This window comes from Dipteris shenzhenensis, chromosome 6 (assembly GCF_047967505.1).
Source record: "Dipteris shenzhenensis isolate YYH24624 ecotype China chromosome 6, Dip_SZ_1.0, whole genome shotgun sequence".
Taxonomy (NCBI): domain Eukaryota; kingdom Viridiplantae; phylum Streptophyta; class Polypodiopsida; order Gleicheniales; family Dipteridaceae; genus Dipteris; species Dipteris shenzhenensis.
The window spans coordinates 17900162-17913864 of record NC_141601.1 but is presented as its reverse complement, the minus strand read 5'-3'; the positions used below and the strand labels follow the sequence as shown (position 1 = coordinate 17913864).

General features: G+C 38.9%; 1 protein-coding gene across 1 annotated transcript in view; it reads right to left on the bottom strand.

Moving 5' to 3' along the window:
• LOC147900878 (Tetratricopeptide repeat (TPR)-like superfamily protein) overlaps positions 1-13574 on the bottom strand; it is a 120706-nt gene extending 107132 nt beyond the window's left edge. The window contains exon 1 of the mRNA XM_087376387.1: positions 13503-13574. Within this exon, the coding sequence (XP_087232513.1) occupies positions 13503-13574 (72 nt within the window). The remainder of the gene's footprint in view (positions 1-13502) is intronic.
• Between the last annotated feature and the right edge of the window lie 129 nt (positions 13575-13703).

The window sequence follows — 13703 nt, the reverse complement described above, 5'->3', positions numbered from 1 at the left end:
AGGAGTGTTTTAGTCCTTTAGATCAATCTAAAATCAAGGGCCTAAATTTATACACGTGGCTTAAGGAGAGCTCACAAAAGTTTTGCTTTTCTAGAAAGCACGTTTCAAACCCTTGGATCTTCATAAAGATCAACGCCTATAATCACAATACATGGCTTAACGAGGGCTTAGAAAAGGAAAACTTCCTTCTAGGCTGCCTACCGTAAAGAGATCATCTGGAGGTTCCTAAGCATTCTACATTTGGATGACTTGGTTAGTGATGTTTTTTGGCCCTGCAAGGGTCCTAAGGGATGACATTGGATGATGTTTTTTGGCCCTGCAAGGGTCCTAAGGGATGACTTGGTTAGTGAGGGTCTTTACAGACCGCCCATGTCCCCGCCCGCCAAGCTTTGTTGTAGGGGCATGCTACCACATTTAGAAAGCTTATTGGATCCTTTAAAAAAGGAGGGTGGACAAAGTTGGGTAGCCAAGACCCCCCGCCCAAGAGCATGGGCGGGGGTTTACATTGTTGAACGCATTTATTGCTTAGGGGCTGGTGGGGCTTGAACCTCCCATACCTTGCCACATCTTCATGGCAGTGTGTAATGATCCCCGCCCGCCATGGAGGAAAAAATAGTAACTTGGGCGAGCGGAGGCTTGGTCTGTAAAGACCCTGAGTTGCTAATCATTTGGACATTGGATAATGTTTTTTTGTCCTGCAAGGGTCCTAAGGGATGACTTGGTTAGTGAGTTGCTAATTAGGGCCATAGTTTTGAAGTTAGTTCATTTGGTCAATTTGACCTTGCAAATTATGGTTAGTATGAGGCTTAAATGTGGGTTAATAGAAGTTTAAGGGCTTCTAATGTGTTTAAGGTTTAAGGTTTTTGTTTGCTTGTGGAGGTCCTAAATGTTTTTTTGTCTTTTATCCTAAAGCTTTTGTCTTTTGTTAGGTATCTATCTCTAACAATGGAGGCTCTCTTTCTCTCTTGTATGACACCACATTTATATTACTTTTGCCAAAATAGGCACTTGACCCTACTTTTATTAACTGGCCCATCCACCACACATACACAGATACACCTTTTCACCTCTTTTGTCTCCTCTCTTTCGCTCACTTACCTTTCCCAATATTCCTTCACCTTCACTTGCCTTTTCTATTTTCCTTTCCTTCCAATTTACACCAATTGTTTCCTTTCACAAGTTTATTCGAAATATTTATCGAGCTACTTACACTTGGACTTATAATGACACTCCAAAAGGCAGGGCCATAGTGGGATCCCCACCTTTTTCTTTTGCACAAGTAGCATGACCCCTCTACGACGGGCTAGAGACCGTGCTCCATCTCAAGGTGAGATCATAATTTTAAGAGAATTCAATTTCAAATTTTAAGACCCATTCATCTCTTCACTTTGTCTTGTGAGCCCATAAATTTAGTATCAATCTCATTGTGGTGCTACTCACGAAATAGAGGAAGCAAAAATTTGAATTGACCTTTATCTCTCTCTCTCTCTCTCTCTCTCTCTCTCTGTGAATGGATCTTCAGCTTCTCCTCTTGGCCTAGGCAATAAATTGAAAAATTCATGTGACAAAAAATGTCCATAATTAAAACACGAATCACATACCAATATGGAAAGCCCGTAATTGAAGGTATAGTGTCCATAAACAAAATGGAGCTTACATGAGAGGGGTTCGTAAAACTTGAAATTTTATTCAATATATTTTAAGATCCCACCTTGAGACCCAACGAAGCGGGTCTCTAACCCAGCATAGACGGGTCATGCTACTTTAGCTGACTATTCAAAGGCCTCTTCAATATGACTCTTCTCTCCTCTCTCTCCTCCTCCTCCTCCTCCTCCTCCTCTCTCTCTCCCTCTATGTGTGTGTGTGTGTGTGTTTGTGTGTGTGTGTGTGTGTGTGTACACACACACACACACAAAATATTGTATTATAAATCTATCCTTCTCTCTCTTACTTCCCCCCCCTCTCTCTCTCTCTCTCTCTGTCTCTGTGTGTGTGTGTGTGTGTGTGTGTGTGTATTATCTTATATATATTATAGTAAGATAATGTGTGTGTGTGTGTTTTATATATATATATATATATATATTTATATATTTATATATTTATATATATAAAGTATAGCATACATGTATATTATATTGTATTCTCTCTCTCTCTCTCTCTCTCTCTCTCTCTCTCTCTCTCTCTCTCTCTCTCTCTCTCTGCATTTACTCCACGTTTCAACAACAGCAACCTTTACTCCACATGTCAACAACGCGCAAGTCTCATGCAACAAATCTCTCTCTCTTTGTCCACATGTCATGGCCTGCAAGTAGATCCATTGCCACATCATCTAGTCCCTGAAGTTGCACAGTCCATGAATTTTTGACACATCATCTGGTCTGTGCATTCTTGTGCAATTCGAGACGCCAATTTTAGCCATGCAATCATGGTCTTCATGCCGACTACAGTGGCTACTTTGCTGGCTCAACTGCCGCCCTCGATTGCATGACGCGCCACATCAACCAAGTACCTTCTCCATTTTTCACGGTCAGACTGCAACAATGCGTAGTTTGCACTACTCCACACCACGTCATCGGTATGCACAATGCCACATTGTCACGATGCGCCTCTGTCCCTCTACACTTGTCACCATGTGTCCGTCCCCTCTGACTATCCCATCCCCCCTCCCCCCCTTTCTGTGTCACTCTCTGGTCTCCTGTATGTAATCTCTTCCAGTACCACTCAAGCTTGCTTCTAAGACGTTTTTTTTTCATAGTTGACAAATTTTATTTTATTTTCCACACAAACACCATTCACACACCCATGGGCAACTAGGAGGGGCCAACTGCCTCTGACATAAAGTGACATGTAGCAGAGGAGCTTCCCAAGGGAGTCAAATGTGGTGACATAGCTCAGGTGAGCGGACACCCAAACCACCTGAGGTGCTGCATTGCCAATGGTTTAGTGACTGTTCCATACTCTTTTTATTGCCTTCATTAATGATCCACATGTGCCCTTATTTAGCTATTGGCATTTGAGTCCTTTGCATATTAGATTGATCACTCCAAACCATACATTTATATTAATAGTACCTTAATATCTTGACTATACTTTGGAGTGGTTAATTTTTGAAAAACCCCACATGGATTCTCAATTATCTTTTTACACTCTAAAGACATAGCAACCATGCCATATGTGAATGGTTGAGGGAAAACCTGGTTCTTAGCAGGTAGCAAACTTGGTTCTCCCCTCTACAACACTCATCTTAATCATATGAACTACAAACACTATACAAATGACAAACAATAATGGAGCCAAAGGACACCCTTGTCTCATAGACATATAAAGTTTGGAGTGATCTGCTACTCCTCCATTAAGACACAGGACTGCCAAAGCATATCCAAATCGAGTCCCACTATCTTACCAAACCTAGGCCAACAAAACCCCAACCTTAGTTGAGATGCATTCCTATCATAGCCTTGATCAAAGTCAAATCCCAATAGAATACACATGTGCCCGTCTTTGTAGCATAATCCAAAGCTGAAGAAACATTTAAATTTTCAAAGATATACCTTGCTTTGATCAACCCACTTTAATCCCTATTAGCCACCTCTATGCAAATCTCTCTAATTCTACAAGCCAAAGCCTTTGCAATAATTACTTTCAGCTATTCTACTTTTTTGGAACACCTTGATGAGCCCAACGTCAACATCCTCAGTCAATGTACCCCTCAGCATTGAAGTATTAACCATTTTCAAAAAATCATTATTAATCACACTCTAAATGGCAACATGAACTTCAGCAATCAAATCATAAGGTCCTAGAAACTTATCATTCTCTAAGCTATCCAAATCATCCTGCAGCACCTTTTCAGAGAAAGGTCTTTCCAAGCTAGTTCTTTGAACTTCTAAACCCTTGGCATTAAGTCCTTCTGCATATCTTCCAACCTTCCCTTCTAGCTTGCATCTTGAATGGCACCCCTGATCTCCCACAATACTAGCCGATTCCCTTTAAAAACATCAGCAATATGCCAAAATTCATATACCAAATTACCTTTCAAATCCACTACCCGATCAATGGATGTAATTACTTGTTTCATTGTCGTTGATTGAAATGAAAAATTGGATTGGAAATCTACCAAGGAAAGTCATAGCAATTGACTTTGAATCCTAGCCATCTCTGCTCTTTCCAACTCCTCAACTTCCCAAGCTTCTTCTAATTTGACTAGAATCTTTAAGTGGAAAGCTTCATAAGCATAAGGCGCCTTTTTGGTTGAAAGCTGTTTGGTGATTGTTAAGTTTTAACAAGTCGTACTCATCATTTTTTGCTGTAGTGCTCTCTTCTTGCAAGATTCAATTGAGATCATTGTGCACTGGCAAGGTTGCTGCTGATGCTCGAAGCTTCTGAGTGTGCATATCTCCTAAATAATTTCACATGTTTTTAACTTAGATATTCAAGTTTTGTAAGTGATGTCCCTTTGGTTGTGGAAGAATTATCTTATGACTCGAACGTCGTGACGATGTCATTGGGTTTTTTTCCATTACCCGTGTTGTGTTTCTATTATATTCTTTACCATAGGCAGCCTAGAAGGAAGTTTTCCTTTTCTAAGTCCTCGTTAAGCCATGTGTCGTGATTATAGGCATTGATCTTTATGAAGATCCAAGGGTTTGAAATGTGCTTTCTAGAAAAGCAAAACTTTTGTGAGCTTTCCTTAAGCCACGTGTACAAATTTAGGCCCTTGATTTTAGATTGATCTAAAGGACTAAAACACTCCTTCCAAATTTGACCCAAAAGCATACTTTTTTATTCATTCTTTCCACAAATCTATTATATAAGGAGGGAGATAATTGCATATTTTCTTTCTTGCCATCACTTGGTTGTGTAATTCTTGGACAAAGCTCACGACCTTGCTACTCAAACTCCAATTGGATAATAGTGAGGATTCAGGTCCAATTTGGAGTTAGAGCCATGAAGGAAAGGCTGCCTACCGCAACCTAGTTTTGAAATTTAATCATAATTACTAAGCATGCTCATAGTTAAATTCATAGGAACATCTTGGGCATGAGCTGACAATGTTCATTATTATAGGTGCCTTGCAGTAAGATTTCAAAAGTGGGAGTTGATAGTCATTCTCATTTAAGCATGTCAATATAGTATTCTTCTATGAATATAGTAACACTTTACTTATGCGTGACAAATTTGAAAGTGTGTAGCACTCTAAATCATTTGAGAAGTATGGGGGTGCACCCAAAGGATAGTATCGAGATGGGATTTTGAAAACTGAATAAACTGTCATTGGGAAGGAACAACTAGCATAGACTCTTGACCCTTTCTACACATGATATATCTGCATATGTTTTTTGTGAAGCAGATACACTTATTCTTGGTCTACTTATTCTCCATAGAGTTACTTTGGGTGTACTTGTTCAAGGTTTCAAATAAACTTATATCTGCTCCATACTTCGAGATGGAGGTTCGTTGCCCCAGATCAAGGATTGCATATTGTGATTACATGTCGTGATGATGTATTCCACACATTCACAGATACAATCATGCCTTTACGCTATCAGGTGGCCTTGACTTGGAAACTGGATACATACCATCAGTAGTAGGAACACTACCGGTGGTATCCTAGTACCGATGATAGTTCTCATACTATTGTCGGTAGTTTTACACAATAATACCGACAATAGTATGAACAAAACCGCCGAACCGCCGGTATTTTTACTACCGTTGGTAGTTAAAGGATTACCGCCAATAGTAGTAGCACTACCAGCAGTATTGTGTTGCTTACTGTTGGTAATACTATTACTACTAGTGGTAATCCTTTAACTACCGGCAGTAGTATTACCGCCCCAAAATATATGCCAACTGCTCGTTTTGTTTTCACTAACAATGGATTGAGAAGAGGTAAAAATCCTCCTCTCTCCAAGTCTTGGCTGAGGGGCCTGTCCAGGAAGTGGTTCCTGGTCTTACATCCTGAATAAGATGGGGGCTAGTTGGAACCATGACTTGGAACTAGGTTTCCTTGGCCCGGCACGTAAAGGGGGGGGGTAATCAAAATTTTTAAGAAATTATCTTGCATTTTTTGCATGTATGCATTGAAAGAATCATTTGTTGCATGCGTGCAGTGAAAGAATAATTTGTTGCATGTGTGCATTGAAAGAATCATTTGTTGCATGCATGCATTGAAAGAATCATTTGTTGCATGCGTGTTGTGAAAGAATAATTTGTTGCATGCATGCATTGAAAGAATCATTTGTTGCATGCATGCATTGAAAGCAATTAACATATTTGCTTGATTTTTTGTCAAGAAAACTAAATATTTTGATCTTCTCTCGAAAACAAGAGACTCTCTATGTGAAGATGTGGCATACGCCATATATGAGATCGATTGACATGTTGCTTCATTTTTGTTTTTTCTCAAAACAATCTACATATCAAGAAATCTTGAGATTCGATTTTTTTTTCTAAAAGAAAGAGACTTTCTATGCAAGGATGTGGCACATATCATTTATTGCAGAACAATTGACCTATACTTGATTTTGTGTTTTTTCCCAAACTTGAATATATCTTGTAAGCAAGGATTTATAATTATAGAATCACAGAAATTTTTACACACACCGAAATCTCCTGAGCTTGTGCCTCAGAGAACAAAGGGTAAGAGCAAGAAATCCATCCATAATTGCTACTTTAAGAGAAAAATTGTTTTGTGCATTAACATTGAATCAGTTTACGATTCTAATCCCCCCTTCATTCCAACAATTACACTAATTGTAACAGAGAAAAAGATAGTAATATATTAGTATTCTACTATAGAAATAGAATAGTACTATATTAGTACTCTACTATAGAAATAGAATAGTATTATATTAGTATTCTACTATACTAGTATTGAATAAAAATAGATAGTAACCCACTAGTCTACCCTTAGCCTATGACTCTTTTATACCTACCATTAATTAATGCAATACCCTTACAAATACTACCCATTCCTAGCCGTCCTAGGACCTAATGCACTTGTGCACATTTTATTACATTAGGTTGGCCAATTTACAAATTTACAACCATAGGGTAATCACCACAATCACTAGCATGATCCACCAAGATCTAATACAATAACCATGTCATGACATATAGTGTCTAATAATTATAATATGCTAGATGAAGAAGATATGAAAAACTCTATAAGATGTTACATTAAATTTCATAATTTACTATACTTTTTCTAAAAACTAATTTAAAAAAATTTTCAATTCAAAAGTACTCATAAAAATGAATTTGGAGAGCACATCAGTCCAAAATTAATGAAATGCACACCTCTTTGCATATTCTAAGCATATCTCTTGACATGCAATTATTATGAGTGTCCTATATTCTGCTTCTATTGAAGATAAATAAGTTGATTATTTTTTTAACAATAGTGTTCTAAGCATATAGTCTCACATGCAATGGTTATGAGTGCACTATATTCTACATCTGTTGAAGACAAATAAGTAGTTAATTGTTTTTTTGACCACTATAACCTCTTCCTCTCCCCCAAGACCACATATTCCTCACATATCAATTGAATTTCCAATGGAAGGTGTCATCAATCTGAGTTCTCCCGACCTAACACAAGCTCTGGTGGAGTGAAGCCTACTTCTTTTGGACCCGCACCTTGCTTACCTTATCCCTTGGTACCAGGGTTTTATGGTTGATGATATGGAGTCGACCCATCATATTCTTGCTTTCTATTGATGCTCAGGTTCTCAGGGCTCCCCAAGGGGTACATGTCTATTCTCCACTCCATTTCAACATGGTGCTAGAACCGCCACCATAGACGACCATGTCAGTGGTTGCAGATGATACAGTCTCCAAACTTAGATTGTATGGAGAGCCTAGAGACTCTTTCGAAGAAGCTCTTTTTAGAGACACTGGATGGTGGAGAGTTCTAATAGTGTGTTGGAATTCCAGGTCTGCCAAGGTAGTGCTTACGGTACAGGTAGATGGGTGAAACATCAATTGAATCAAAGGGCTTTTGCTAATTTCCTCCCAGCCATGGTTTCACAGTGATCTTCATCTCGTTGAGTATCCTTTCCTTTTACATCACCTTGAAGACCTCTCTCTGGAAACCTCCCCCTAGCCATTTGCTTACAAAGTGGCCTCCTCTTTTGGAGCCATGTGTCCCACAAGGGACCTTACCTTTCTAGCCCCCTCATGGTCTCCCCTTTGCACCTCTTATCTAATGTCTAGGTCTGGGTGTGACCCTAGACCCAAACCCTCTAGGCCTCATAGTATGCAAGCACTGTCAAGCCCTCTGGTTTCCCGCCTAACCACAATCACAATACATGGTTCTAGGATTGACGTAACATTCCCTTCCCCTTAAGAATGGTTTACGTCCTCGAAAAAAAAATTGGGAAACCTCCTCTGGAGATTGCTAACCCTTTCCCATATTGAACTCTCTTCAGATCTATCTTGCCACTTAACTAGACATTCTTGCCATATTGTGTGTCGTGTTGTTTTTTCTTATCTATCTAAAATTCTTTCTGGTTCATGTGGTAAAGATGCAGGTTCAATGAGTTCAACTAGGACTTCATTTCCAATGAGATTATCATCATCTCCTAACTTTCTTTTTAGCCTACTAACATGAAAAACTGGATGTAATCTACATCTCTCAGGTAAGGCTAATTTGTAAGTAAGTTCTCCAATTCTCTTAAGTATTGTGAGTGGTCCCCAATACCTACTAGGAGACAAGTTCAGACATTTACCTGTCTTTCGAGATTCTAAAGATTCAGGTATCTTAAGGTAGACTTCCTCATTTACTTCAAACTCCAACTTTCTACGGTGGGGGTTTGCATAACTTCGTGCTCTATATTGTGCTCTTCTTATGCTATCTTTAGCTAACTTAAGCATTTGATTCATATCTTCAAGAGTCTTTGGCTGCTTGAACCTTCTCTTTTTCGAGTCCCACTATCATTGGGGCTCTTGGTTGAAATCCATACATCATCATGAATGGACTAATACCTATAGCTGAATGTTTGGCACTATTATATGCAAATTCTAATTTGGGCAGATACTATTCCCAATTAGTTTGCTGTTTACTTACATATGCTCGAAGCATATCCTCAATGATCTGATTAACCCTTTCAGTTTGACCATCACTCTATGGATGATGATTCGCGGTGCTCATATTCAATGAAGTTTCCAACCTCTTAAACACAGCCCTCCAAAAATGGCTGTTAAATTTGCTATCCCGATCACTAACAATACCAGCTGGTAGCCCATACAGTCTATAGATATGCTCCACAAATAGCCTAGCTAGTTCTAGAGTTTAACATCTTCACTGACAGGAATAAAATGAGCCATCTTGGTCAACTGATCCACAATTACCCACACAGAGTTGTGCCCCCTCTGTGTTCTAGGTAACCCCACAATGAAATCCATGGAGATGCTTCCCCGTTTGCCAGATGGAATCTCCAATGGGTGTAGGAGACCTCCTACCTTAGGTGTTTAGCCTTATTGACCTGGCATTTTTGGCACTTCAATACATAATCTTGGATGTCCTTACCTATTCCAGGCCAAAAGAATTGTCTTTTCAGAAGCACATATGTCTTCTGAATTCCCAGGTGTCTAGCACTCGGACTATCATGACATTCAAAAAGGATTTGGCGCCTAATGTCATTATCATCTGGGACACATACTCTACCCTTGTAGAGTAGGTAACCATCTTCAATAGTATATTTTTTCCACTTGAGTCCTTTATCACCAACCTGTGGTGTGTTGCCATTTCCATGCGACTCCTCGGTGAAAGCCTCTCGATTAGTTGGATCCCTATTTTTAATTGCTTTCCATATTTCAGAGAAGTGAGGATCAAACTCACATTTCCCCTTTAAGGACTCTAGGAAATCATTTTGAAATTGAGTAAAACTCAATTCATTAACAATTGGCATTTGGCTAAGAGAGTCTACTACCACATTGAACTTCCCTTTCCTAGATAGCTTTTTAACCTTTAAGCTCTAGTTGATTACAAATCCACTTAATGCTCTCCTGATCAAATGATCTCACATTTTGTACCATATAAGTAGTGCCTCCACTTTTTTAAAGCATAGACTATAGCATATAGTTCCTTCTCATATGCCGAGTAATTCCGTTGGGCACGATCTAACTTTTTGCTTTCAAAAGCCACTAGTCAACCTTTTTGTATAAGTACCACCCCAACAGCAAAATAACTTGCATTTGTCTCAACTATAAATGGTTCATTGGGATCCACTACTTTTAAGATAGGAGCTACCGCTATAGCTACCTTTAATTTTTCAAAACTTCTCTTTTGAGGTTCATCCCATATGAAGGTACTTCCCTTTCCCTTAAGCTGGTCTGTCATCGGAACAACAACCCTAGCATAATCCTGGATGAATCTCCTGTAGAATCTTGACAAACCTAAGAATATATGTAATTCTTCTAGATTTGTAGGATGTGGCCATTCCAATATGGCCCTTACTTTATCAAGGTCCATACAAACCCCTTCTTGGGATATTATATGTCCCAAGTATTTCACTTCTTTTGCAAAGAATTCACATTTAGATTCTTTAGCAAAGAGTGAATTATCTCTAAGCAGTTGGAACACTTTTCGCAAATGTTCCAAATGCTTTTTTCTAGTTTTACTATAAATAAGGATATTGTCTAAAAATACTACAACAAATTTCCCTATATATGGTCTTAAGACACTCTTCATAAGTGTCATGAAAGTTGCTGGAGCATTTATTAATCCAAATGGCATTACTTTTGATAATGCCCATACCTAGTATGAAATGGTGTCTTAGGGACATGCTCTTCCCTAATTCGTACTTGGTGATATCCTGATCTTAAATCAATTTTAGTAAAGTATTTTGCCCCTTGCAATTGATCAAAGAGCTTATCAATGCAAGGCATAGGATACTTATTTTTTATGGTGATTTTATTTAGTGCTCGGTAATCTATGCATAGATGCATAGTACCATCCTTTTTCTTTACCAGTAAAACTAGTGCAGACCAAGGTGAGCTACTTGTTTGGATTTGGCCCTTCCTAAGATATTCGGTTAACTATCTTTCGACCTCACGTTCCTCTGTTTGACTAAGCCTATACGGGGGTTTACAAACAAGGGTAGATCCAGGAATTAAATCTATTTTACGATCTACTTCTCTCTCAGGAGGTAAAACATCAGGTAAATCAAGCGAAAAAACATCTTTAAATTCAAATATTAAATCATTGAAAGAAGATTTATACTTTTTAATATTATAAAAAACAACATTACTTCTTTCCGATGCAGAAGACATAAAATCACCAATAAAAGTAAGTTCACAAAGATATACCTCGCATTCTTCTTGGTGTAGTAGTCATTCCAATTACATCGAACAAATAAGAGGTGAGTTAGGCACATCATGTTCTCCTTGAAACCCTCTTTTTCAAACATAATGAAGCTATTAACATAACTCCTCTATAAGCTATGCCCAAGACTATACATCCATTCTTGACCAAGCACTACATCTGTTCTGTTGAGATGCATGATTTAGAAATCTAAGACTGATAACCTTGAATATCCACCTCTACACCATGTATCATGGTGTCCCCAACTTTTTTATCACTACCCTTTGCCAAAGAGACCACATATTTATAAGCACTAGGACTCTTAGGCAATTTTAATTTCTTAACTACCGAGTAGCTCAAGAAATTATGTGTTGCACTATCATCGACCATCACTCTTACTCTTCGCCCCTTAATTTTTCCATGCATCCTCATTAAATCATAAGGACCAAAGATGGGCTGCCACATTGCCGATGATGGACAACACATGTGGGTGCTATCCTCATGATAGACCTCTACCTCAATGTACTTTTCAGTAGCATTAAGCGGCAACACTTGCACCACATGCACTCATTTTTGTGGAGGTCTATTTGGGGCTTTAGCTCCTGCTGGTTTATTTTTAGGGTAGTTCCAAGCAACATGGTCTTTGCCCAAACATTTGAAGCAAAGATTTTCTTGCATGGCTCTTTCATAATCCTCTTTCTTCAAGAGAGTATAAATTTGTGCTTGAGGTTTCTTAGGTGGTGCCTGAGGAATTTCCTTCTTAAAGTGCCCCTTCCTTTTCAAATTGGAAAATTTATTGAACTTTGGAACAAAACCTGTTTGCTCTGAGTTCCAACTCTGAATTTCCCCATCGTATCATCATATATTTGGCCATACTTAATGGCTTTCTCGAAGGTTTTAGGAGAATTTCTTTTCACCTCAACCTTATAAGTGTCTTTGAGACCTCTCACGAAACCCCTTATCTTTTGGAATTCATCAATTCCCTTCAACTTAAGGACTACCTCCCTATAGTTTGCTATGTACTGGACTAGAGTGTTTTTACCCATAGTGCAATTGTTGTCCCAAGCCTCCCATGCTCTTTCTAATTCATTTTTCGATAAAAACTCTTTTAGGAAGGCTTGTTCAAACTCAGTCCAATACCTAGGAATTCTATCACTCTCCTTGAGGCTCATCCACCATTTATAGGCTTTATTTCCAAGGGAAAGACTTGCTTCCACGACTTGATTTTCAGGAGGTGTATTCCTGAGTCAGTGGAAGTCTCGCCACTTTTGCAAGAACATATTAATCGCATCTTTATTACGCTCCTTTTCATCCCCATTGAAAATTGGTGGTTTTAAGTCTTTAAGGATGTTCGAGGTTTCTCTCAGTTGAGCTGGACCTCTCAACGTGATTAGGAGGAATCGGTGATTTTTTAGTAATAGATACCGATTGAGAATCGGATATCTTAGTTATAGCTTCAGCTAGGGTTTTAGTGTTTGTGTTTCTATATTTTGCATTCGAGTTTCAAGTTTAGTGAATTCCGTATACGGAATTCCATAATCACCGTAATCTATATCCTCCACTTCCACATTATCCTCTTGAGTTTCAGTTCGTACCTCCTCGTGTGTTTCCTCTCCAACTATTGCTTTTCCCTGCCCTTCCCTCGACCTCCCTAATCACATCATCCCTTTCTGGAGTTGTCATTTTCAAAACGTATATTTTCTAGAAATTATAAAGCGAAACACTTTATGTTAGAGAGAAAAATGTAATGCCCACTTCCCTAATATTTGTTCAAGGCATTGGATTTGTCTTTGAAGTCAACGTTGCCTCTCACGCTTTTAATTCCTGATCTCTCTCCCTGATCCAGCTCTTCTTTATACTCTTTGCTTCGAACTTCTCGACCCGTTCTTCAATCTTCTTTGAGTTTGGCAAGGCTAAGGAGATTGGAAAGAAGAAGGGGGTGAAAGGACTTTGAAAAGAGAGGGGGGTTTTAAACTTTAGAGAGGGGTAGAAAAAGCTGTTGAGTTGGCTTTTTCTAAGGTTTTGAAAACCTTAGATTATGTGCCTTTACAAAGCCTTTCTGTCTGTGCAGCGAACAGATGAAGGCTCTGAATTTTGAATTCCTCTTCTAAGAAGTCGTCTCAAACCTAAAGGAATTCAATACGTTTCATCATGAAGAAATTCGATGCATTCACTAGTGACCATTTTGTAAGCCTACCCTGTCCCTGACTATCTGAATAGCAGAAGCTGCGCCACTGCATTCCATAAGCCTATGCTGCCCCTGAGTCATAACTATCTGAATAGTAGAAGACTACTAGAAGTTGCGTCACTGTGTGAAGGCTGACAATCATAGTTTCAGAGACGACGCCTGCAACTATGGGGCGTAAGGCAAAAGCTAGCCTTGGTCAGACGCTCATTA